The sequence below is a fragment of the Lonchura striata genome, chromosome 15, assembly GCF_046129695.1.
Source record: "Lonchura striata isolate bLonStr1 chromosome 15, bLonStr1.mat, whole genome shotgun sequence".
Classification (NCBI taxonomy): domain Eukaryota; kingdom Metazoa; phylum Chordata; class Aves; order Passeriformes; family Estrildidae; genus Lonchura; species Lonchura striata.
Genome location: NC_134617.1, coordinates 11,365,013 through 11,390,016, shown reverse-complemented (window position 1 = coordinate 11,390,016; position 25,004 = coordinate 11,365,013). Strand labels below are relative to the sequence as shown.

Below are 25,004 nucleotides of genomic sequence, written 5' to 3'. Positions count from 1 at the left end.
CCATTTGTTTTCACTTTCTAAAAGACTATAATAGTTTATATTTTGCAATAGTTTTTATTTTTTGGATGTGTGGAAGTAATATTTTTTGCCTAGCCAAAAAGCTGAGGAGTTTGGCAGTTTTAGCTCTGGTCTGTCCATATTTGTAGAGAAAGGGATACATTTTTTGCAACTATTTACATTCTTCTCGCTGTAATATTCTTTGTTGTCTCATGATAAATCTTCAGGCAGACAAAGCTGCTGCTTGTCTGGAGATTAGAAATTTTAGTGGAATCAATATGCTTTTCCCATGCTTTCAGAAGTATTAAAAAGCATTGAATAGCAGTAGTTACAAATACAAAGCCTCAGATAAAAGTAAATTAATTTTTCACCTCAGTAACAATAAAGATGCTGGCTTTTCTTTGTTTTTGTTTCCCTCCTTTCTGCATCAACCTCCCTTCCTCACTCATTCAACAAGATGAGGAACTTGTAATCTTACCTGCATCCCTGAGAATGTTGTATGGCAGAAATAATCACAGTTGGGAAAATATATTCTATTCAGAGTTTTATTATATTTTTTTAAGAAGAGTAATTTATGTATTAAATGCTATGAAGTGGCTTTTGGGAGGTCTTTCTGAATCTCCTGCTCTATAAGTAAGACAAATATCCTGCTGAGCCAAAGCAGTACTCATTAGCCACACAAGAATGGTCAAGATAAAGGAGTCTGGACCTCAAGAGCTACTTCAGCACCATTTTTAAGGGGCTTGGGATTCTGGTTTTTGGGGTTTTTGTTTGTTTTTCAATTGACTGACTTCTGAGAGCATTTGCAGTTATATTAACTAGGGTAAAAATTAGGTGATTGGAGAGTCATTTAGCTTCAAGGGAGAATTCATGTGAGCATCTGGTTTTGGGAAAAACAAAACCATGTTATTTAGAGATTTGCATTGCCCTGCAAGGCCTCTATTAGAGGAGACATTAACTGAAAGACTGTTACTTTGACAGGTAAAAGATCTTTTTGGTCACTATTTTTCTGTAAATGCTTGTTTCAGAATTTGGTTTTGCATTGCTCAAGAGATAATTTTCTTCCAAAGACAGCTTTTAAGCATATTACAAAAGTAAATGACATTTTTAAAATTACTGAGAATACAACAGGACTCCTCTATTTAGATTCTCAGTGGCCAAATTATCCTGTATATGCTGTACATTAATTTCACACCTAATTTGAAGCAGGAGGAATCTGAGTGGTTTTATGTACTCTGAAAAACACATCTGCGTTATGGGGGAATGATCCAAAATGGTCAGAAGAAAAGAGGGAAATGTCTGTTTAAGAGCAATTTTAGCAGGGGGAAAGCATTTGAGTTGGTGGTACTGCAGCACCTGTGTTTAAGGGTCTTTTCTGTTCATTATCCTGCTCCATTTCACACTGAAAAATTCATTGGCATTGAGTTTAAGATTAAAGAAGCTTATTTATGACTACATAAATGTGGTCACCAATTTCTTTTCATATGACATTTCTGACTTTTTCCCCCCCTTAGATATGTGGTAATCCCCAAGTTTTACACTTGGAGTTTTCAAATATCTCGTCAATTTATATCACCATGTTTTGAAATTAAAACTTGGCATTGTCTCTGCACCCTTTGTGACTATTGCATATTGCTACTGTTATGGGCTTTCTTTCTGTACTATACCAGTAAAATCACTTAAACATTTCTGCAGCACTGGCAGGTTTTACGTTATTATTTTCAGAAGTGCTTTAGACTTTTTGAAGTATATGAGACAAATGAAAGAAAGGTGTTGCATTGCATTTTTAGAAAAATGAGCAAATTCTCTTCTCATCAAAGCTCTCTTCCTATCAATGGAAATATGAATGAGAAAATAATTTTGGTAATCTTTGCCATGTAGTAATGTCTAAGTGTAGTCATGCACCAGTAACATTATTATACATCTCTGAAAAAGAGAATTTTCTTTGCTCTCACTAGTCATGTATTAAGTATCAGCAAAAATTCTGGTTTGGTGTTATATGGACAATCATTTTTTTTTTTGTTAATGAGACAGACCTGAAAGGATAAGTGTATTTTATGGATAGATGATACTCTGAACCATCTGAAATGGCTTGGTAAGAACCATAGGAGGTGCTTTTTGCACATAATAGAATCTATTTAGCTCTGACATTAGAAATGCAGTATTGTCTGAAGACAGGTCAGCTTTTTATGAGGCAAAAATTACAAAGAAAAATTGCATGTAATGTTCTGGAAACAAAAAAAAATAGACAATGGTTTTGCAATTGAAAATAGCTGCTACCAGCTGTTTTATAGATTGGTCACTGGGGCTTTAATGAGAGATAATTAACTTGACCTTATATAAGGTAAATGATGCTTTTATTCTTTGTGTACTGTGAATGAAAAGCCCTTAGGAACACATAGAATGAACTGTAGGATCAATTTTTAAGTCTGTCTGGTGTTGTTTACTTTAGCTGCCACATTACCTTATGCCACAGGGAGTATAATAAAGGAAATAACCATCCTTTATTGAGACAAGCAAAACCACAAACATGCAGCACATGCAATTTTAGTTTACCTCTAGAGCATTAGTGGAATCTTGGTGTCTGCTGAGATAAATTTAAGTATTGATAGATTTCTGGTCAAATTCAAGCAAATTTTGGCATGTTCAGGTCCTATAATGTGTTTAATACACTTCCCCTTGCAGGGAAATATAGTGAGCTTACAGAATACCTTAACTGGTTTCTTCCTGATCACAGAAGAAGTTTGTAGCAGGCAGAGGAACACAGCTGAGGTGTAATGACCAAATCACCAGATGAACATTGGACCATAAAATGAGGTCTGCATAAAAAGAGAAGAGGATAAAAATGCCCTGGGCCTAATCTGCTCTCCCAGATTTAAAAAAAATTAAAGAAAACTTAAGAATTATTGAGGCTGTATGCTTTGGAGTTCCTTGAGAGGACCATTTCAAGATTTTATGTCGCATTACCTTCACAGTACCACTTCCTTGTCTGAACTGGATGGGTGCTGATGACATAAGTTGCCTCTGAATAACAGATTAATAGGAATGATTCTACTTGTGACAGATTTGGTGCTTTCACTTATTGTGTAAGCTCCCTGAGAAATTACTCATAATTCAAATACAAAGTGAAAGACAAAAATAATGTAATAGAGTTCTGTGCAATATAATGGAGCTTGAAGATCCTACCAGGAAGAATTGAAGCTATACAGTAACATGTAGTTCTAAACATGAGATCTATGGTAGTTGATTAGAGGTAGCTGGATGACAATTGTACCAAACAAAATGAACTATTGGAATTAAGCTTATAAAACCCAATTTCATGAAGTTTATAATGTAGCACTCTTCAGTTGCTGAAATGAACATGATTATCATTAGAACAGTCTTGTTTTTCCCTCCCATGACTGTCTGTGTATGTGTTTTCCTGTGAATATGCATGTGATTTAAGCTCCCAAATTTCAAGATATTTTTAGTTGTTAAAATGTGAAGCAGAGCTTTTGTGCCTTTGTTCTCAAGTGCCTGGTGTCTGAGTTATAGTCAAGTTTAATTTTTTCTCTATTCAGCTGGACCACAGGGGAATCCTTGCTTTAATTAGTAAATTGCTTTTCAGTTATGTTTTTACACAACCAATCACGGTTGAGTTTGCATTGCACTGTGGTGCTTATCCACTCTGTCAAGTTTGTGTTAGGAAACCAGCTCACCAGCTGTTAGGGAAGAAAAGCAGCCAGTTGGCAGTTCTTCCTGAAACCTGGAGGTGCTTATTCAGAGCTGAAATGCTGTTCTGGGAACTGGTGCACAGAGAGGCTCGGGTTCTTCAGCTCACAGCTCCTGACTGTGTGACACTGCTGAGCCCCTTGGCCCAGCTGCCCTGGCAGCCCACAGGTCACTGTGTGCCACAGGAGATGCTGCTGTCCCCTCATCTGTGAGCCAGCAGTGGCAGCAGCCCTGGACAGATCTTCACTAGCAATTGTTTGTGCAAGGAGAGTCAAGTGCCTCTGCTGTCACTGAGGTCTTGTCCTGTGTGGCTCTGGGACCCTGATGGGTTTCCATTGTCATATGAAGAGTCTTTGAACTATCTTTAAATATGGAATAAATGCTTCTGTCTTCAACAGCACTATCCAGCTGTTGCTCTCCCTGCTTGCCTGTGCTCTGTGTGTTTTAGGCTGGCTCTTGATGAGCTGACTCTGGCTGCAGTTGCTCTTTCTGCCGACTGCTGCTTAGTAAGATCCTTGGGCAGGCACCAAGGCAATCCCCAACAAGCTCTGCCATCACAGTTCTCTCTTCTTTTGCACCAGGCTTCCCCACAGGCCATCCCAAATCTCTGTCCACCTAAAGAAATTGGAAAGCATTTCTGCAGGTGCAGTGGCTTCATGGACATGTGAAGCCTTGCTCCAGTCATCTGTTTTGTCCTTAGGTAAAGAAGGGTCACAGGATCTTTTCAAGGAGTTGCTTGTTCATCTTAGTGTGAAATTCAGAAAACAAACATTTTGAAAGTAGTGATGGAGTCATGCTTCTGAGACTGAACAAATCTGAGTTATGAGTGCTTTGAGACCCCTCCTGTGCAGGAGTGAGGAATAAACAACAACTTGAAGGCCAGAGCAATCTCCTTTCTTTAGATATGTGAAATCCTGGAAATATGATGTCCCCATGCCCTCCATGCCCTCTTTTTGGCATCTAGAATACCTCACTTGGAAGGTTGAATGGATGCAAACTCTTCATGCTGCTGGTATAAAACACATCCAAGTTTTTATTTGCTAGCAAGTGGTTGCAAACCCCAGTAGGAGGGTGTACCTCTCCTGTAAGGTTAAATATTTCTTCATTTTGTTTCTAGTTGGTCTGCTAAGCTGTACTATAAGGTAGGGCAAGTCTTCGTTTCTCTAAGTGCCAAATTGCCATAAAAGTATAAATGTAATGTTATTTAAGACTTGGCTGATGATTATGTGCTGGGATTAAATGTTGCAAATGCTGCAGTTTCTGTAGGTGGTCAGTTCAAATACTGCAGCACTTTTGAGCAACTGTTACTATGTCACAGTAGCAGGTATCAGATCAAATGATTGAATCAACATACCCTATTCAGTGTAGTAGAAATGCCATTTGTACTATAATATTATCATTGGAATAATGTCCCTTGCTTTGCAAATGTCTTTGCTGTGCCTTGGCATTTAGTAGCAGCAGGAGACCATTATCCTTTAACAATGCACTATTTCATTGACATTATCTCTTAAGTAACACATATTACACAAAGAAATTCTCCAGGTGTGTTTCCTTCTATACAGAACACAAAGTGTTTATGGTAGTTCATGCAGCTAATTTCTGTTGATCTGGTTTTTCCCTTCATTGCCATACGTTTGTGTTAAGACTTTCTTAAGGTATCAACAAATGAAGAAGGAAATTTTTTATGATGCTTTTAGAGGAGTGTGTGTGGGATCTTAAAGCTTTAATTAGAAAGCCACACAGCCAGCCTTCTACTTTTTTGAAAGCTGCATTATGATATGTGGTTGTCTGGTTCTGTTGGTCCTTTTCTATTTCGGTTTTTTTTTTTTTTGGACTTCAGCCTTGGTAACAGCAAGGCTTTGGCAGAGATGTCACTCCTCACTGCATCAGGTCAGAATTATGCCATGTGATATGGTACCAGCCTTCCACTTTCTGCAGTAATTTTATTTCCTGTTTATTTCTCTTTTTCACCAAATTTAAAAGTGATTGGTGCAAAATCATCTGCTAGATTTGGAAATCTTAAAAAAAAAAAAAATAGAATAAACTTCTCAGCCTGTTCTATGGCTGAAATTATATTTGTATCTGGAGATGTCAGTAGAATGACCTATATTCTCAAACACCACAATTTGTGCTCATCTATTCCTGTATTTGCCTCATTGCAATTTTTCTTCCTTGAATATGCAAATATGTGGTTTATTTTTGTGGAACTAATATTGCTAATGTCCTGCAACTACTGGGTTTTTCCCAGATGTGGAGCACCCTTAGCTGGTTGCAGATAACTTTGTTTGGCATAATAAAATTATATCTTTAAAGAATAGGCATGCAGAACAGGAGGTGCTAAGTCTGCAACAGATGCAGTAAAATCCACCAGTGAAAGATTGGAAGCAGTTTGTCAATTGGAGGTACCAAAAGGATTTCTTAGAACTTTATTATGTCCATGTTTAAGCTTGTTGTTCATGTGTAGCAATAGTACCTCTTGCTTTTAGGTGTGATGTTTGATTCTTCTTCATTAAACATAACAGAGTGGGGGTTTTAGGTGTTTTAATTGACATTTTGAAACTTGCTGCTTAAGATGCTTTGGATTTTTGCTGTTCCAGACTTTGTATTCTGTGCTGTAGTCTGGAAAATTTCCTCAATTTTCTCATACCAATTTTGCCTGTGTAATGTGGGATATTGTGATCTAGGTTTCAATAACCTGCTCATATCGTCATTGAAATCCCATTTTATGGGAAGACAGGAAAAAAGACAAGAGATTATGTAGGCAAATGGATCATTGCAAGAGAAAATAAAAATCAAAATATGAACAACTAATTAAAATGAATGCATAGAAACATCCAAATATCAGTCCCTAACCCCTATTAACTGTTAAGAAAATATTGAAAAATTATCTGTTTTATTGAAATCCTCAATGAACCCTTCCACACGTGACATGATTAACTTATTTTATAAATACCTATGCATAGCAATATATCTGTGAGTGATTGAGAATGTGACCTGGAGGAGGACATCCTGTGAAGAGACAGCAGCACTCAGCTGTATATTTTAAACCAAAAGATTCATAGATGAATTAAGATATGCTTTAGAGCATTATGTCTGGATATAATTTGGATCTGGGTTTCAGCATGATTACTGCTGCCACTAGAATGGACAGGCACCTGCTCTGCTGCTGAAGAGCACAACACCTTGGTCTGCACCAGCCACTCCTACAGCAAGGCTGGTGCTGCTCTGCCTGGAGATAACCTGCTCATGTCAGAGAGCTCTTGGCTGCATCATCAAAGTGCTGGCCCATTTGCTCTGAACAAAACCATCATCTGTATGGTACTGCATTTTTCATGATATTAGGAGAACATATTATTTTCATATTATTAGGAGAACAATGAAAAGAAATGAATCTGTGTATTTTTAATCTGCTACTTTAAGTATTTAGCTGTATGGGAAAATGCTCACTCAATATATTTCAAGTCATATGCACCCATGTAAGTGTGGATAAAATCATTGGCTTTCCTGTCAATTTTTGTTTATAAGTTGTAGATGGAGCCTTAAAATTAGCGTTTTCTTGGGGCTGTTGCAACAAGGTGTGGTAACTTCACTTATATGCCACCTATTTTTTCCCACGTTCTGTTGAGCCGAACATAGGAAGTCAATTACTATTTAGTGACATTATAAAGTGATCTTAAAACTGCAAATTAATAGAATTACTATGATCTACAATGCTTCTGATAGTGCTCTCAGTTCTTGAGGTAGAACTTTAAGACAAAATTCACTGAAGTTCAGGAGAAAATAACAAGTTTTGATTTTTTTCTTCTTTCTTAGTTTATTTCCTTTACTCTTTTTGATTAGGGATCACAATTGGAATAATTCACTGCTGATTGTATGATGGCACATTGTCCTAAGCAGAACATTTTCCATAAGCATTTGTTCCATAAGTAATTTTAACTTATGTCAAATACTTATGAATCATCCTCTTATCACTTACAAAAAAGAACTTTTAGTCTTCCATCTGTTTCTCCTTAATTTTCAGCTTTATTATACACGCAATTACAATTTTCATCTTCTAAAAAATTCACTACACAGTTCATTTCCCACAGAAGATAAATGAATAAAAATTTGTTTTCTTTTGTATTAGCCTGTCTGTTTTATATGCTCAGCTAGCAGCCAGGAATATTTTATTTCAACATTCAGGTTTTAAAATGTCACTTTTAGTGTTAGTAATAGATAATATATGTGGATATTGTGTAAATTATCCAGTGGTTGGAATCTGAATCCTCTTTTACCCCTTCATTTTTGCTTTCTGTTTAATTCTAGGCAGAATAGTTAATTACACTGTACTAAGATGAAAGTTAAAAATTGCTATTGTTCTACAAATAAGCATGAAGTAATGAATAGGCTAAGGTTTCCCTATTAACTACGTATTTCCTGTGAGATTGTGCTGTTCTTGAACATAGAAATTAAAAAATTACATATAAATAGCAACTTTTCCCAGCTCACTCAGTGCAGTTGTATTGTCATGTTCTAAAGTCATGAAAACCCCTGTGTTGTGGTACTAAAGTGTCATGATATCCTTCAGAATAACACTCAGTAATTTAGTACTTCTGTCTGTTTTGTTGTAACTTCATCTGGGAAGGAGGTTAAATTTTAATTAAATACATATGATGTGATCATAAATGTTGAGGTCTGTGATATGGAGGGGTACATTTTTTATTAAATCACCCAAAGAGTTATTTACAATTATACATTTTTATATAGCAGAGTGTGAGATAATTTTTTTTCTTGCTAAGAAAAATTATAGAAGCTCAGGGCCGTGTAGTTTTTTTTTATTTTTAATTCCATTTGACTCAAAGGAATCACACTCGTATAAGAATTTAGAATAAACTTAGATTAGGGAATAAAAAACATATTTACTGTTTATTTAACTGATTAATGGATACATTTTTTACAAAGTATGATAGCAATATAAATAAAAAGAAAGTGAATTAAAGTTCTAGAAATGGAATAAAGTACAAAAAGCCTTCTCTTGCATCCTGATCTAGAGAAATAAGGATCCAGATAAAACCTAGGAATCAAACAGAATCTAATGAAGAATCATTTTTAAGTTTCTCACATGTATCTCCAGAAGCTCATAGAAGCTCAGAATTGTCACTGTGTGCATCAAAAATCCATGGAAGTTTTGTCTGGGTTTTTTTTCCAAAGCCCTGTACCAAAGTGAATCCATTATTTCACTACGTGCAGGATTAGCAGACATGTGAAGCTTTGTGCCTAAAATCTTTGAATTTACCTGGTTTGTCTTGTTTGGTTCCAGGGGTTTTTTTTGTTTGTTTGTTTGTTTTGGTTTTTTGTTTTTGGGTTTTTTTTGTTTGGTTGGTTTTTTAAGACACTTCACTGTATTGATTTGATAAAGTACTCTTTTGTAAAACCCCAAATTGTATGCTTAGTTTAAAGCACTTAGCAGTTTCCTCAGGAAAGGTGTTTTCATGAAGTATTGACTTCATTTACTTTGTTTGTGCAAATCTTGCTATAATTAATTTTAGGTATTTTTTCCTATTTAATCTAAAGAGTCTTTAATTCTCCAGGCTCAGAGAGAATCTCTAGCTGTAAATATTCCTTGCTGAATAGCTCAAACAAGCAGACACTAAATTCATGTTTCAGTGAGTTCCTAAATAATTGTGTGTGAGAGCGCATGCATTCCAAGTGTAATTTGTTAATTGTGAGCTGCTGTAGATAATCATGTTATGCCTTAGGCCAGCTGAGGTCTAGCTTGACTTTTTGAACACTGCAGAGATGAGGAGATAATTTGAGAGGAGTACTTAATTGTAATATTTGGTGACATTAATCACAAGTTGTCTAATAGAAGAAATGAAGCAATTAATTTAGGGTGTGCTTGTCTCAAAACGCTCATGGAACAGCCCAGGTTGGGAAGGACCTCAAAAAGTCCTATGTACTTGCTTATATTCCCTGTTCTTGCCTCATCTCACCCACTGAGGGGAAAAAGATGCAAATAAACCACCACCAAAGAAACAAAAAACCTGCCAAACTGTGCACCAATTTTCTAGATAAGCATGAGTTAGAATCTGTGTCTGGGCAATACTTTCATTAGTGAAATCACTGCTAATACAACATAATCCAAACATCTGCAACGTCCTGCTGTGTTCAGGAGGAGACCTTTGGTACAGGTAATGAAGAAATGTTTCATTGAGTAACACAGCAAAAAATAAACAGTAAAAAAATTGCATTGATGTAAATCAGAACTTGAAACCAAGTTAAATGCAAATAAGTGACAATAAATAAGCTCCTTTGAGTAGAATCAGTGAAGACATTTTTGGAAGGAGTGTGTATGTGCTGGTTCAGAAATGCTGTTTGGAATGAATAGCTACTGTTTGTTTGAACATTTTTGTTTAACATTAGGATTGGCTTAGGTACTGGGGTAACAGAGCCATGAGAAAACATAAATACCTGTTTATAGGAAGATCTATTCAATAGGATTTTCAAAATCCTTTACGAGTTTATGATTCAAATTGGTGTTTGAAAACATGGTTTATTCTCAAAATGTTTTTTTATATTTTAAGTCAAAACAAAAAAAAAATGTTTTATCCATGCTAACAATTTTTAGCCATTGTGTTGATTTAATTCACATTCATATGTCCTCTCTTTGTACTTAAATTGATTTTTATACATTCGAGAAGAAAGAATATTTTTACAAGAATATAACACCAGTACTTTTCACTAGCATGATTCCCTTTTTTAAGATCTGCACCCTTACCTAATCTACTCTGTTACTTTATAAAATTAACTGAGATATAACAATTATTTCAGGAAAGCACTACAAACAACAGAGAGAACTGTGGGTAAAATTCCCATATACTAGTTTCATTTGCCAAAGTTTCTGATAAATTTATACCTTTAATTTAAATACCCTTAGGTATGGAGCTCTTGTCTCTAAATAATTGTACACCTCTTCTCTCACTGAGCACAGAGCAGAGCATATGGGGCAGTACTTACCAATTTACTTTTTAAAAAATTATTCTGAGCTGCATTTCCTTTCTTTTCGAATTATTTCACAGTTAAGAAGGTTTCAAGCTTCCTAGTGGTTGGTTATGGATTAGCAGGAAACAATAACATTAAAAAACGCCAAGCCCTGCCTGTGAAAACAGAGAAGGGTTTCTTATCTGTGGGGCTGGTACTAAATTTGGGTTCTGTTGTGTTTGCTTATAAATGTGGATCTAAACGCTTCCTCGTTTGCCCTGTGACTTTCTGGGAAAGTTGATAATCAGAATTCAAGAATAGAGTGTTGATAAGCAAAGCCCAGTAAGTAAAAAAAATGTAATGTGTTATGCTGGGATGTTAGTGCTTACTTTCTTTCTTGCTTACTTAATGGGAGGAAGGAAAATGAGGAAGAGAAAGAGACAGGTGACGCTGGTGAAACACCTTTTCTGACAAGTGCACTACTTAGGAATTCACTTCTTAAAATAAAACAGTAATTCCTAATGGGAAAATTTGATAGTGCTTCTCTTTCCTTTGGACATGATTGAGAATGCATCTCAAAGTAAAGTTTCTTTTTGAAAAATCCTAAATTTCAAGTGGTGTATAGCAACATAAGAATATGTTGTAAAGCACTTTCGTGACTCTTGAGACAGGAAACATGCTGTTATTTGAAAAGAATAGATGTGTCATCAATCAAGCCAGTGAACTGCTATATAAGTGCATTTCATGCATGAATTAACCAGCTACTAGCCAGTAGATATCAAATCGATGTGTGCTGCTTCCCAGCTAATATGGATTGTGCTCAAGCAGAAATGCTACATCCAGCTCATGAGGTCATGGCTAGGAATATTTGAGCTGCAGGAGGTTTTGCTTGTCTAGCACCTGCTAAAGCCCTGCACTTACTGCTGTGGCTCTGCTCTTATTTACTATGGTCTAATAGTTTAAGAGAAAAAGCAAAGCATTTCAGCTAATGTCTTTTTTGAACATATTTAACAAAATCTTTATTGTGAAGGTAAAAAATCCAGTGTAACAAATTCATCAGGACTGATGAAGCTGCCAGGAGATGAGTCATTGTTTTCAGGACAATCTCAGTGGAGTCATAACAGAGCTTTTTGATTTATTTGTGTCTCTGTATGTGTGTTTGATTTGGTTTTTATTTTAATTTCTCTCCAGAATTCCAATAGTAGGACTGCAAAATGTGTTTGACATCTACTGACCATTGGAGGGAAAGGGAAATAATGGTTCTGTCATAAACAGGGATTGAAACTCTTTTGCCAGGTCATCTTATGAATGAAAACACATTTTGTGTAAGCTTTAAGGAATGTTTGATGATTAGTTTCTACTGTAAATTTAGTGTTTGTTTCTGATCTATGGATTAGTTGGTTTCCATAACTTTATCAAATTTTTGAGTCTTTATTGTAAGAATTGACAAGTTTTACATTGGAATATATCCTTAGACTTCTTTATAACAGACCACATTGACTTTGTTAATTTTATATTGTTTCCAAATGTATAGAGGTGTGAGAATGATAAGCCAATTCCACATGTCAAAAAAGGAACCAAATGCATTGCATTCTTTTACCTGTGAAAAAATGACTACTGCTATGGAAACACTGGTTTAGTGTTCCTTCAGCTGTGAAGAAAAAGCAAAACCCTTTCTCAAGGGGTTCTGAAGTATTCATAGAGCTCTGATTCTTAGGCATTTCATTTTCCAGAAATTTCAATGAATGTTAAGTATGTGAAGTAGAGAGAAGGCAGGAAAGATTGTATCCAGACTGGTGGTTTGGATGTCCAGATGGAAGGAATGATGTCAAACTGAGTCCCAGCAGGTTGTGTAAATGCCTTCCAGTAAGAGTAGCTGGAGGAACTGCTGTGTAAGTTGAAAGTTTGCTCTGTGCAAGATCTTAAAATTGCTTAAAACCCATCCATGTGTCTGCCAAGTCAAATACATTTAAAGTACAATTATAATGAAACAGCTTAGTTTAAAATGTGATCTGTGTTTCCTAAATAATTTCCTGATGCACTTTATGGGTATTTTCTAGAAGGGCTAAAAAGCATGGAACCAGTAATATTTTTATTATTAATTATATTTGACAATATTTATCACCATTTCCCCAACAGGCTGACTGACCAGGGGAAAAAAAAAAAAAGTATGATATCCTTATTTATCCTTATTTTGTTAAAATAGGTTGGCTTTGTATTAATGACAAGTAAGAAATACTTCCATGCCATTTGCATTTACCATATACCTTTCATTCCTTGGAAAAAGGTTCTCTTGGGTCTTGTTCTTGATCTTTCCAGCTGTCAAAACAGTAACTTCCACTGGGTCACTGAAATACAAGTCTGACTTGAACTCTGAAAAAAATAGTGAACCACAAAGGAGGTGACAAATTTTGAACATTGAGATGAGGTGTTTAATCAGACACAAATAAATAAACCCATTTGATAGTAAAGGATGCCAAATTAATTTTTTCTTTTTGATTCTTGAAGTATATTTCTGAACTGATAGTACAAGTGTCAAGACATTATTAGCTCTTGATGAAAAGCTAGTTTCAGTCTGATAAAATATAATCAGGATTGTTTACAAAGTATCTATTAATAGTGTTGAAAGTGGAAATAAATTATTTAATTTCATAGAAAGTTTGTTGGCACAGACAGAAACCTTGAAGATTAAGAGAGAAAGAAAACCAAAAAAGGCAAAAATCATGTACTGTATAGGAACAGGGAAATTGTTGGTGCCAATTGAAGCATATAGGAAATTGTGAACAATGGCTGCATTCAACACCTCAGTAGCAACTGAATCCTGTTGATTTCTAAGTGTCTCAAATAGTGAGATTAAAGAGTGGAGGCAATTGCTGAGAAAATGACACAAAAAGACTGGAACAATAATACACTAAACAGAACAGATAAAAGAAGTAGTGTGCAGTGGCTCTAAAAATCAGACAATGGTGATTTTGAATCAAACTGAAATTAAGTTACAGTCACTGCTAGAATAGGATGACCATCCTGATTTTTCCTTTTTGAAGGATACGGAGCCTCTTTCTAAATGCAAGTGGCAATTTCATTGTTATTAAAGTCTTGCTGTAATCCCTTTCTAAGGGATAGATTGAAAGCCCTGAGCAACTTGGTCTGACCTCACACTAGATCTTGCTTTGAGTGTGAGGTTGAGCTGGAGGAAAATACACCTGTGTGACAGAGGCACTTGTGATTAATTTTTTGCTGTGAGATATTCCAATAGGTTTTGGCTTTGCTGAACCAGGAACAATTTAGAGTATAATTAATTACTATTAGAGATGCAAAATCTTTTCCACCTGTGTTTTTTTTCAGATTTTTTTTCCTAGAGCATAATAAGAATAATTTTTCTTTCATCTGAATACATCATTTATTCTCTTGCAGTGTCTCAACTAAGGATATTCTCTTTGCAGACGTGTTGTGCTGTCATGCAAATTGGACCTTCTACCAGCTTCCACAGGCTTGTCATCTCTGAAAGAAATGATATGTATTTATTATAAGTTGTCCTTTTTACTTCAGTGCTGCCAGTTCTCTGCAGTACCTGACATTTTGAGAGGAAACAGCCTGTCACATCTTGGGCTTCAGGGAGGAGAGCATTTAAAATACAGGACAAGGTCTAGGTAACATGACACTATTGGTTTTTTTTTTTTTTTATCCTCATGCTCTTCACTGTTCAGATTTCATGAAATCTATACACAAGGTTGCAGTTTGCAAGAGATTATTGGCTGAGGAAGGGCTGAATCTGGGTGGTTTGTCTGTTCCCACAAGATTGATGCGCACACGGGCAGGAAACGCATCAGTTTGCAGCGCAGCCTCTGGCACATTGCACCGAGATACAGAAACACTGCCGGGGATGTTTCTGGGGGAGATTTGTGCTTTGCTTCCTTCAAGATGTCAGTTTGTTACTGCTGGATTAATGAACCGTTTTAGAGAGCTGGGAATCAGCAGGGCAGGGGATGAAGTGTTGTGGAATGTGACAGTGTTGAACAGGAGGGAAGTGCTGCTGGTGCTCCTCGCGGGACTGGGCAATGGCACAAGGAAACTGCCAGGTCACCCTTGCCTAGAAACAGCTCTGCTTCTCTTCCCAAAGTGCACACATTCGACAGAGATTTAGAAGAAAAAGAAAAACAAATAAAACAACAAAAAAAAGCCAAGAAAATCAGCATAAAAAATCTACTATGGTTAGTAGTAGTAGTAGTAATATGTGAGGAAATGTATGCATACAGGCAAAGGGAGAAGGACTCTAAGCTCATTTATTAGAAAAATAAAGCAAAAATATTAGAAAAATAAAGGAAAAATAAAATCAGCACAGACCTGGCTGGTTTTGTCCTGTAAATTTGTGTGAAGTACCAGCAGCTTTTAGAGACCATAATAAGCTAAGGAAATAAATTAGTCTCATTGTATTTCACTTATACAGCATATTATTAAAGGAAATATTAGGTATGCCATTGGTTTTGTAATTATGCAATGAACTAAATACTAAAGGGAAATGTTTTGGATTATTTTATAAATACTTTCTTTCAACTTATTCTCTCTCACTCACTGCCTCTCTCTTACATCAGTATTCTCTGTGAATGTTGCATAATCTGTATAAACGTTGCTTTTTGAGGTGATCTTAAAATTGGCTTTAAAATATTAATTTTTATTAAATATATCCTTGATCTAGTTTTAGAAGTGTTACAAATACAAGATAATCATATCTACTTTGACAAAACTGTGTTATAGCTGAGCCTATATCTTGCCAAAGGATACTCCAAGTCAGAGCAGAAAATGTGATTGTGTTCAGTGTCAAGAAGCACCAAGGAAAGCAATTAGTTCATTAATTAATAATTTATCTATCTATCCAACTCTTTGTTTAGAGCAAAATTGAGAAAAGTACCCTGATTTTGTCCACTTTCTCAGTGCTAATATGACAGGGGTTTATTAACTGTTGGTTACCCACAATTTCTGTTAAATTTTAAAAGAGCTATGGGACTGTCCAGCTTGATTAGGAATTTCACTCTGATGTCTCCTAAAAGTCTGACTCGATACTTTCATCTGAACTTCTCTGCTCTCTCTTTAATTTTTATCATTAAAATGAAGGTGGTGTTTGGTGACTGCATAATGCCAAGGCTGTTAATATTGGCTCAGAATTGATTAGTATTCATATGTGCTCCTTTTTTTCTACAGAACTGTTAATCTTACAGTAAGGTTATCTGAGATGTTGGCTTTGGCCCTCTTAATCAAAGGGGAATTTTCACGTAGATTGATAAGATTTTCTATGTCTAAATCTCAGGTAATTACATCACAAGCAAAGCAAAATTAATAGTGTTCTCACTTGTGAAAGAGTTTTTATAAGGAAAATATCAAAGGCCAGAAACCTTAGCTGAAAGCCACTGAAATTGTTCAGGTACTGTGTGATACAGAGGGAATATGATGCAGGTTGGACAAGCCAAGGGTAACAGTATTACCAGAAAATTACTTTGAACATATCTAGGAAAATGAAGACTATACATAGATACGCATTCTTGAGTGTATCTTGTTGAACCTTCTCCACTGCTGAGGAGGCAGCTGATTTTTTACCTGAAAGGAAATACTAGAAAATTTATCTGTTTTTAAAGCAAACTAAATATAGTAAAGTAAATTCTTTTGCCTATAAAAACAATCCAATAAAATATTTATATATTTTTCCTTTTCAAGAAGTGCATGCTCAGGCAGCCCAATTAGATGAAAGCACAGAAGGGAAATATTTTTGTTAGAACACTGCATTTCTCAACTAAGCATAAAACTTCAGTCTGAAGCTCAGATATATAAATATTTGTCAGCTATTTCTCTAATAATTTTAATATTGAAACTAAATTTACACTTTAAATTGAGATAACTTTGTGGCTTGTTTCAGTATTAAGCCTGTGGCTGAAAATTTAGAGATTGTTACACATCCTTTTACATGTGGAAAGGCACATGGAGCTATGTAGTGTAATAACTGAAATTTAATGACACTTTTATCATTGGAGTCTCCATGCCTCTCTGCAGTGACAGCTGCTTAATTGAAGGAAGCAAGGCTATGCTTATGAATAAATAGGTTCGGGGAATATTTATTCATTTGAAAAATATTGTAAAATATCTTTAAAATAAGTATTATGTGCTTTAGATTAACACCTATTTGTTTTAGTACTAATTTAGTGCATTTTTCAGAAGTTAATTGCAATGATCCAGGACAGCATTAACTTGCAATCCTTTCAGTCTCTGAATGAATTCTGAAGGCTTTAGGGATTTGTAAAGCATAAGAAAAAAGAGCACTTATTCAAATGTTATGCCAGTTTAGTTCTGCATCTAAGCAAAACGTGAATTCTCAGATTTAAGCCAGATTTCATCTATCAATAACTTTATCCTTACCCTGGACTTCCTCCCTCTGCCCCACTCCCCCACTGAAAGCATCAGACACTCAGGGTTCTGGTTGTTGTTTCTGTTTTTTCACTCTTGAGTCTCTGCTGCAAAACAATAACAATATCTTGGGCCACCATCTGCTCTCACCAACCTTTCAGCTGGATCTCCAGGTTTTCCTAACCACAGGTGTATTTCCACTCTACTTAATGGTTATTATGATTTTTTTATTGTTCTTTAGTATTTTCAACAAATTCTTTACTTTTTTGCAAGGCAATTATATAATAGGCTATAATAGAAAGCAATATAAATATGATTTCTATTGAAGGGATTTACCTTTCTGAAGATCTGTGGAACTGCACAATTACATAGGGAATGATCTGTGAGCTCTGGGAAATAACTTGAGATACACTTGAGTAAAGAAAACTTTGAAATTCAAATATAAATAAACTTTTTGATGTTTCTTGTGGCCTGAAATATTTTATTTTACTTCAAGGACACAACTAAATAATATTTTTGTCTGAGGCAGAAAACTACTGTTTTCATAACTTCTTTTAAGTAATGTTGCATATTCATATATCTCATACATGATGTATAAATTCCTTGCAAATAAAGAACTTTTCTGGTTTTTGTCAGCTTCTTCTGCTTCATCTTGGTGGTTCCAAAAAGATGGAGAGAAGGTGGAAGAATGTTTGTCTTTTCTGAAAAGGAGGCTGTAACTTTTTATGGGTCCCCTTCGTTGACATCTCTGTGTGAAGAGTTTCTTGATTATCTCATCTTTCTGCTTGAGCTTGTAACAAATTCTCTATCACAGAGTTTCTATTTTAACATTGTTGTAACTTAAAACTACATTTATCACACTACTTAAGAGAATTAATACAGCATAACTTTCTAACATCACACATTTAATATTCATTGTAACATTTACGAAAAGCCAATCATAAAATATGCATTTTTCCCAGTGAGAATAGTCCATTTATGCATCGTACTCTGCATTTGCTTTACTCATCTGGGGATCCTGCAGTTGGGATGATGAGATCCTTGCAGAAGAGAACAATCTGAGGATCTCAAGGCACGTGAATTTTAACCAAGCAGCAGTTAGATTGCAGTTTTCACTCCAGATTTGCTTTAATCAATCTTCCTCTTGTCACCAAGAGAACCAGAGAGCTCCAAGAGCTGTGGCAGCAGCTCCGTGCTCGCAGTGCTCTGCAGATTTCTGGCTCAGGAAAAGTGCAGCATCATGCTTCAGCCTGGGCGACCTGTCAGCAATGAAAATCAAGTGTCACAGTCTTGCTAAACTAATTAAGGTTACAGGAAACTTAGCAGCCAGAACTGCTCCATTTCACTTGAGTGCATGAAATCCATTGCACTGTGAGGCTGTGTCACTGCCTAAATCACCACGGAGACACAATGTCAATATTGGCTGCCCTCAGTAGTGCTGAGGGGACAGATTAATGCTTTTGATGCTGAAATCCTACAGTTTCTTACTTCAGATTTCATCTAATTGGGATCAAAACTTTCATGCTAAGGAGTGAAACTTTGCTGACAGTCATTTGGTTTCATACCCATGAAAAACGCCAGTCACTTGGTTTTTAAAAATTTTAAAAGTTTAATAATAAAGTTTAGAAAAATAGTAATACAATTAGAGTAATAAAATTTAGAGTTAGGACAACTATAAGGCAATAAAAGGCAAAGAATTGCGGATGTCCGGATGCTCGCGGACACTTAATTCATGAAAAGCTTCTCTTGTGAACAAAAGAATAACCCTTAAAACAATATACTTGTTGCATATTCATATATCCTTCATGGTTATGCATACATTCTATTTAAAACAAGAAACTCTGTTGTATGTGAACTATTTCCATTAACCCCCACGGCATCTTCGAGTCTGAGCAAGGCCTGAAGAAATTAGTTTCTTCTGATTAGAAGCCATAAATTCCTCCCCTCTGGAAGATTTAGGTGTTCCTCGAAGCGAGTATCTCATTCCTAAAAAGAAAATAACTCTCCCCTCATACATAGTCTTTGTTTTAACTACTAAAACTTCATTTTAATTAAAAAAGCACAACTAATCAATATAACTTAATACATATAGTAACTATCTGTGTAGAGCCATATAATATGCATTTTTCATAATACCCAAATAGTATCTTGCTTGATTCTATAACACTGTGTTCTTCTGAGAACTGTGGTGGGACATCAGCAGCCCATCCTGACTGCTTTGCTCAGCTGACAAATGAGAATTGCTGATAAATAATTCCAGGAGAGTCACAGCAAAGTAAATGGTAAGCTTGGTGTTGGGATCTTCTTTTTGGAACGATTATAAACTTGTGAAGATATAATTCCCATCAAGGAAAACTCCCCTAGAATGTTTCAGGAGACTCAGTTAATTACAAGTGTTTCACAGATTTAAAGCCAGCTTGGGAAGTTGGATTTGATAGACTGAGAGAATTCAACTTGAATTCTGTGTGAGGTTCCTGATGTCATTATTTCTGGCTTTTTTATTTGTTTTGTGGGGTTTTTTTTGTTTATTTTGAAGTAAAGATTTAAAGAATGTGAAAAATACATTTTTTGAAAGGGCATATGACTATTTTGGCATTTCTTTGGTATCACCCATTCCTTCAACAGCTCTTTCTACTTTTAGTAAGTCACTGTGCACTTTGTGGTATCTCCAGCATTAAGCAGACTTTTTACATTATTTTTTATCAATGAGAGACTGAGACAGATAATTTTGAATCAAACATGTTGTAGTGCTGGTTTTAAATAAAAAGAGGATTGAAAGGATTGTCAATCAGCACTTTTAAATGTCATCAACAAGCAGTTTTTTAAATGTGCATGTTAAATAAATATCAGGCAAAATCTTCACCTTCAAGCATTTTCAGAAGGGAATTATTTTGTTTTAAAATACCCTTATGTGGAAATGTAGTAAAGTATTTTTTATAAATTAGTAATAACCAGGAATGTGATGAGGAGTGGACTTAAGCCAAACCACAAATGAGTTCTGAATTCATTACTGCAAAGCAATGATAAGTAGCTTCTTCAACTTCACTCTGTCTTATACTATGTTTACAATGTACAACATGTATATTATATACATTAGATATTGTATATTCTTTCTGCTTATTTTTCTCCTCTGAAGTTTCCTGCCTTTATTGCTTGCAGTGTTTGAGTAGCTGTTTTCTAGCCCTGTAATACAAGTTTTGGTTACAGTCTTAAGCTGCAGTGTGAATCAGTCCTGATTTGTGTAATGCAGAAGAAGGAGCTATATTTTTAATGCTTTTTCTCACATTGGACCTTATTATCATGCTTTGGAAAAGTTTACATCTGGTAGAGGCTTTTGCATTAGACACCCACTGTCATTGTGAATATTCATGACCTCTACTTCCTTTTTTGCCTTGATCAGCAATATGTCAGTTATTGGCCCATGGGTAGGTTTAGTTCAGACCTGTGTTCTAATCTTTTTAAACCAGTAATAGGCTCGAACTGATTTTTCTTTTTTTTTTTCTCTACTTAAACATTTATTTGAGAGCATGAATGAAATGTGAGAATATAAATAAGAATGCCAGTATTGAGATTTTATGCTTTCCTGTCCAGTATCTTCTGTTACATAATTGAAATTACTGGTCATTCACTGACACCATGTCTGTCTGTAATACTTCTGTTTCTCTCAATACAAGTTTAAATCCTCAGAGTATTTACACTTCCAGCAGCTAAAATGTTTGCAGGCAACCACTGCACAGAGTTAATGTGCAGAATAAAAGTTGCTCATGAATATGCTAATATTAATGAAACTGTTTGATACTTTTTTATTCATATGGAAAATTATGCATAAACATTAACTTTGTCTTATATTTGCTTCTCTTTTGTTCATTGTATGAAATAAAGAAGAGGGAATGTGGAAAGGTGAGGTGAGGAAAAGTGCCATCTTTGATCACAATAGAATAGGGGTAATGATGCCTAAATTTTTGCTCTGGACAGAACAAAAAATTTTATTACATATAAATCTAGGCAAACAATGGAATAATGATGGAATCATTAAAAATAATGAAAACTACAAAATGGATATTACTTACAGAAAATATGCTTGCTTCTTCATATTCTAGGTTTCTCTTGCAACTTTGCCAATGCTAATAAGTTTTATACAGCATTTCATGTGCAGGGCAAGCGAGGAACCTCTTTATTTCTGTGGGAGAAATGTGTCTGTGTGCCTGTGCTGCAAACAGTCTGTCCCTTTGTAGCTGGTGTCTGTGCCACGGTTTACACAGACACCATCATCAGGAGCTTTGGGCTTGGAGTTCTCTCAGCTCATTAGAATTAGTCCTTTGTGCAAGGCTGTGAAAAGGAATTTGCTCCTGTTTCCTCTTCAAACTTACAGGTTCTAAAAATCCCATCCTGTGAATTTAAAAGGAAGCTAAACTTTAACATAATAAAATCATCCTTTACTTCTATTCCTCTACTTTTTTTCTGTGCCTCTCTTCCTAGAGGGAAGATATTTACATGTTTGTTTTGATATTTATCCCTAGAATAAAGGAGAATGCCCATATTTAATGTGAGTTTAACAGACTTCTGTTCTTGCAGTATTCCTATTAGATGAGAGTGTTCTTAATGTCAACAAGTAAAGGGTCTTGGGATACTTTAGGGACATTTTGTACCTGCACACCTTTTTTGAATTACTCTTTCATTTGGGATTTTGAAAACAGATGCCTCTCTCCTTTCTAAGGAATAAATCACAGTTTATGTGACAGATTTTGTTTTTTTCCCATCTTATCAATTTCACTTTGAAATATGTAGCTTGGAACATATTTGTTTGGTTTTTTAAAATTATCATTAAAAATAAAAACCTAAATTCAAAAGCCTATGAGTTTTATAATAATTTTAAAGAATTTCTGTTTTGGCCATCAGAAACTCCAGTCACATCTGAAAACTAGGGCCAACAGATGACAAATAATTTCCAGTCAGAACACCAGCTCTTTCTGGAGCACAGTGTGTTTGATTTGAAACTCCAGCCTGGTGACTTGGCTTTTCTTCCAGCAATGCCAGTGCTCCAAATTTACAGTTTTATGTAATTCACTTCTATGCAATGAGCCATGTATGTTTAGGGTTTTTCCTCCTCTTCTTTTCCTCTTTTACTGAGGTGTAAAAAGAAAGAATGTTCTATGTATTTATGCAGTATATTGATACATGTAGGTTATTCCTTGGAATAGGAATAAAATGCACCATTCCAAGGATAATAGTGAAGTAATTTCTACTTATCATTACTTGATGATGTGATATGTTAATATAATGAAGACTAATAAATTTTCCTACTGAAGATTTTCTGATTTCTGGTTATTAATCAAATCCTGCAGAACAGTGATGTAACATAACAGTAAAATTCTTCAGCTGTAGGTGGAATGCTCTTGCAAGCAGAATTTCTTCCTGACCCTGGGGAGTGGGAAGTGGTTTCAGATTGTTAAAACTGATCAGATTATAGAACAGCATCAGGTGAATATATTTGGTAGTTAAACAGCTGGGAAGGCTCATTTGTTGCTTTGCTACTTGAGTCCCTGCAGAGTCACCATTGTGCCACCAGCCAAAGGTGCTGGGGCTCCAGGCATGGCCAGGGCTGCAGCAGGGGAAGGGGACTGACCTGTGACCAGTGCAGCCAGGAGCACTGGAGGGACAGAAATACCATCTGTCCTTTGTGTTGGTGAGGAGGAGATGCAGTAACTATTCACAACAGAACATGCATTTCCTCCTGCTTCAACTGAAAATTGAAGAGGCATTTTCAAGCCCATGTACATGGGCTCTTTTGGGGAGGGATGAGGCAAAAAATAAGTGTCTTTCCACCACTGAAATGCACATTTCTATAAAAAAATAGTTTATACTAATTCATCTGAGTGCACACTGTTCTGCAGAAGAGGAAGGGTCACTTAGTTTCAAGGTTCTGTCATTGCTTCCAGAATTCTGCTGAAATAGCCATGGTTCTCACAGGCCCTCCCTAGTTCAAGGGTGGGTATTGTACATTGTAAAGAGAATAATTACAGCAACCCAATTTCAGTGATCTCCTACTGGGCTGTTCAGTCTGTGAAACTGCAGAATAAGAAAAATTTATTTTTGTCTTTTCTGAGAAGTTCTATATAGTGTTCATATGTCAAATATCCTCTTAAATGAGATTGCTTGTAAAATACACTTGTGGAATATGCTTTTAAAGTAGTTCAGGAGGAAGATAAATTTTTATTTCCCAACTGTAATAAAAACTGCTTTAAATAGTGGACTCTCCTTTACAATATAAAACAGCACATAAGAACTAATCTTGTCATTTATGCAAGTCTTTCTCCAGGGTTGCTCTCAATATACTTTTTGTACTATTTGTAGAGGTTTTTTTAGCATTGGCTAAATATAATGAATATTCTGCATCTGGATAACAATTTTGACAAAGGTATAACCTTTGTAAATGCATTATTCTTTAAAAAACCAAGTAGTCAAAACATCTCTGAAGCTCTGTAGAGTGGTGACCTGCATCAAAACAATGCAAGTTTCATAACACTGTGAATAATTACTGAAATGCTAATTGTGCTGAGTTGTCCCCCTGAAGTAACCAGAGTTGCTTAATCTGTAAAATTAAGACTAAGTGTATAGCTTAGAACCTTAAAAAATTCCCATTGGTTTCAGTGCCCAGGGGAAAGTTAACAGACTCTGAAGAAATTTTAATTTAGGCAAGTCTTTGGGTGGTGACTCCAACTTCAGAGACAGAAGACTTGATCCAGACCTCTGTTGAATACAATGGAGACCTTGAAATTAAATTTGGATCTCTGAATGTTCCTATTTCCTAGAATTCCCAGGCTTGTAAACTGCTACAGGCTGTTAAATGTCTACAATTTTATTTGTAAATTTTGAAGTGAGGACTTCCAAGTCATTCATAAAATTTAAATTCCCCATCTTCTTTGTGTCACTGCTGTTATTGAGTGCATACATGATATTCAGTACCATAAAAATATATAAATCTACTCATGGAAATTCTGAAAAATATTTGCCTTTAGGAACAGTCACAATGAATACTTGTGTATTTGCATTGCCATTTTTTTGCATATGTATATTTCAACGCAAACTCTGTTTGTTTGTTTGTTCTGCTCACAGGACTATACTTTGACAATGTACTTCCAGCAAGCGTGGAGGGATAAGAGGCTGTCCTATAATGTGATACCTCTAAACCTTACCCTGGACAACAGAGTGGCTGATCAGCTCTGGGTGCCCGACACCTACTTCCTGAATGACAAGAAATCATTTGTTCATGGTGTTACTGTGAAGAACAGAATGATTCGCCTGCATCCAGATGGAACAGTCCTTTATGGACTCAGGTCAGTATGAATCATTTCTAACTCTTCTGTCTCTTCATTTTAAACCATGATTTAAAAGGTAAAAATAAAAACCATTCCTTCCTCTTTTTCATGTGTTTGTTTTTTAAGGATTTTCTTTTTATTGCTGTACTGATGATATTCCAGAAAAATAAAACTATTCTAAGGTTGTATTCTAAATCTAAGGATTTTCTTTCTCTACAAATTTTTGAAATAAATTGCTATTTTTAGTACAGTTCAGAGACTTGTATTAAGAACAGATAAGACTGTAAATATTATTTTAAATATTCTGGATTAAAAGCCTGGTTTAGAACTGCTTCTTCAAAGGAATTGAAATATGAAATACAACATGAGGATTAGAGGAAAAAACAGGAAATGTATATGACAGCTGAACTGATAGTTTAACTGATATGTTTAAAAAATGTTTTTGATTGAATATTAGATTGGTTTCTATGCTACCCAGATGAATCAGCTTTCTGATTTTCACTGAGAAGTGGTATAACTTGAAATGTTTTACAGCCTGTTGTTGTTCTGTATGACTCTATGGAGAGGGGTGGCTGGAGAAATCAACAGAAGGCCTTCACTCTTGGACTTCTGCAAACTTGGGAA

The 25,004-nt window shown here is 35.5% G+C and overlaps 1 protein-coding gene across 6 annotated transcripts in view; it reads left to right on the top strand.

Annotated features, from left to right (window-relative positions):
- GABRB2 (gamma-aminobutyric acid type A receptor subunit beta2) overlaps window positions 1–25,004 on the top strand; it is a 144,914-nt gene that overhangs the window by 24,588 nt on the left and 95,322 nt on the right. For all 6 annotated transcript variants that reach the window (XM_021549518.3, XM_021549519.3, XM_021549517.3 and 3 more), the window contains one exon: window positions 24,178–24,398. In XM_021549518.3, coding sequence (XP_021405193.1) covers window positions 24,178–24,398 — 221 coding nt within the window. The remainder of the gene's footprint in view (window positions 1–24,177; window positions 24,399–25,004) is intronic.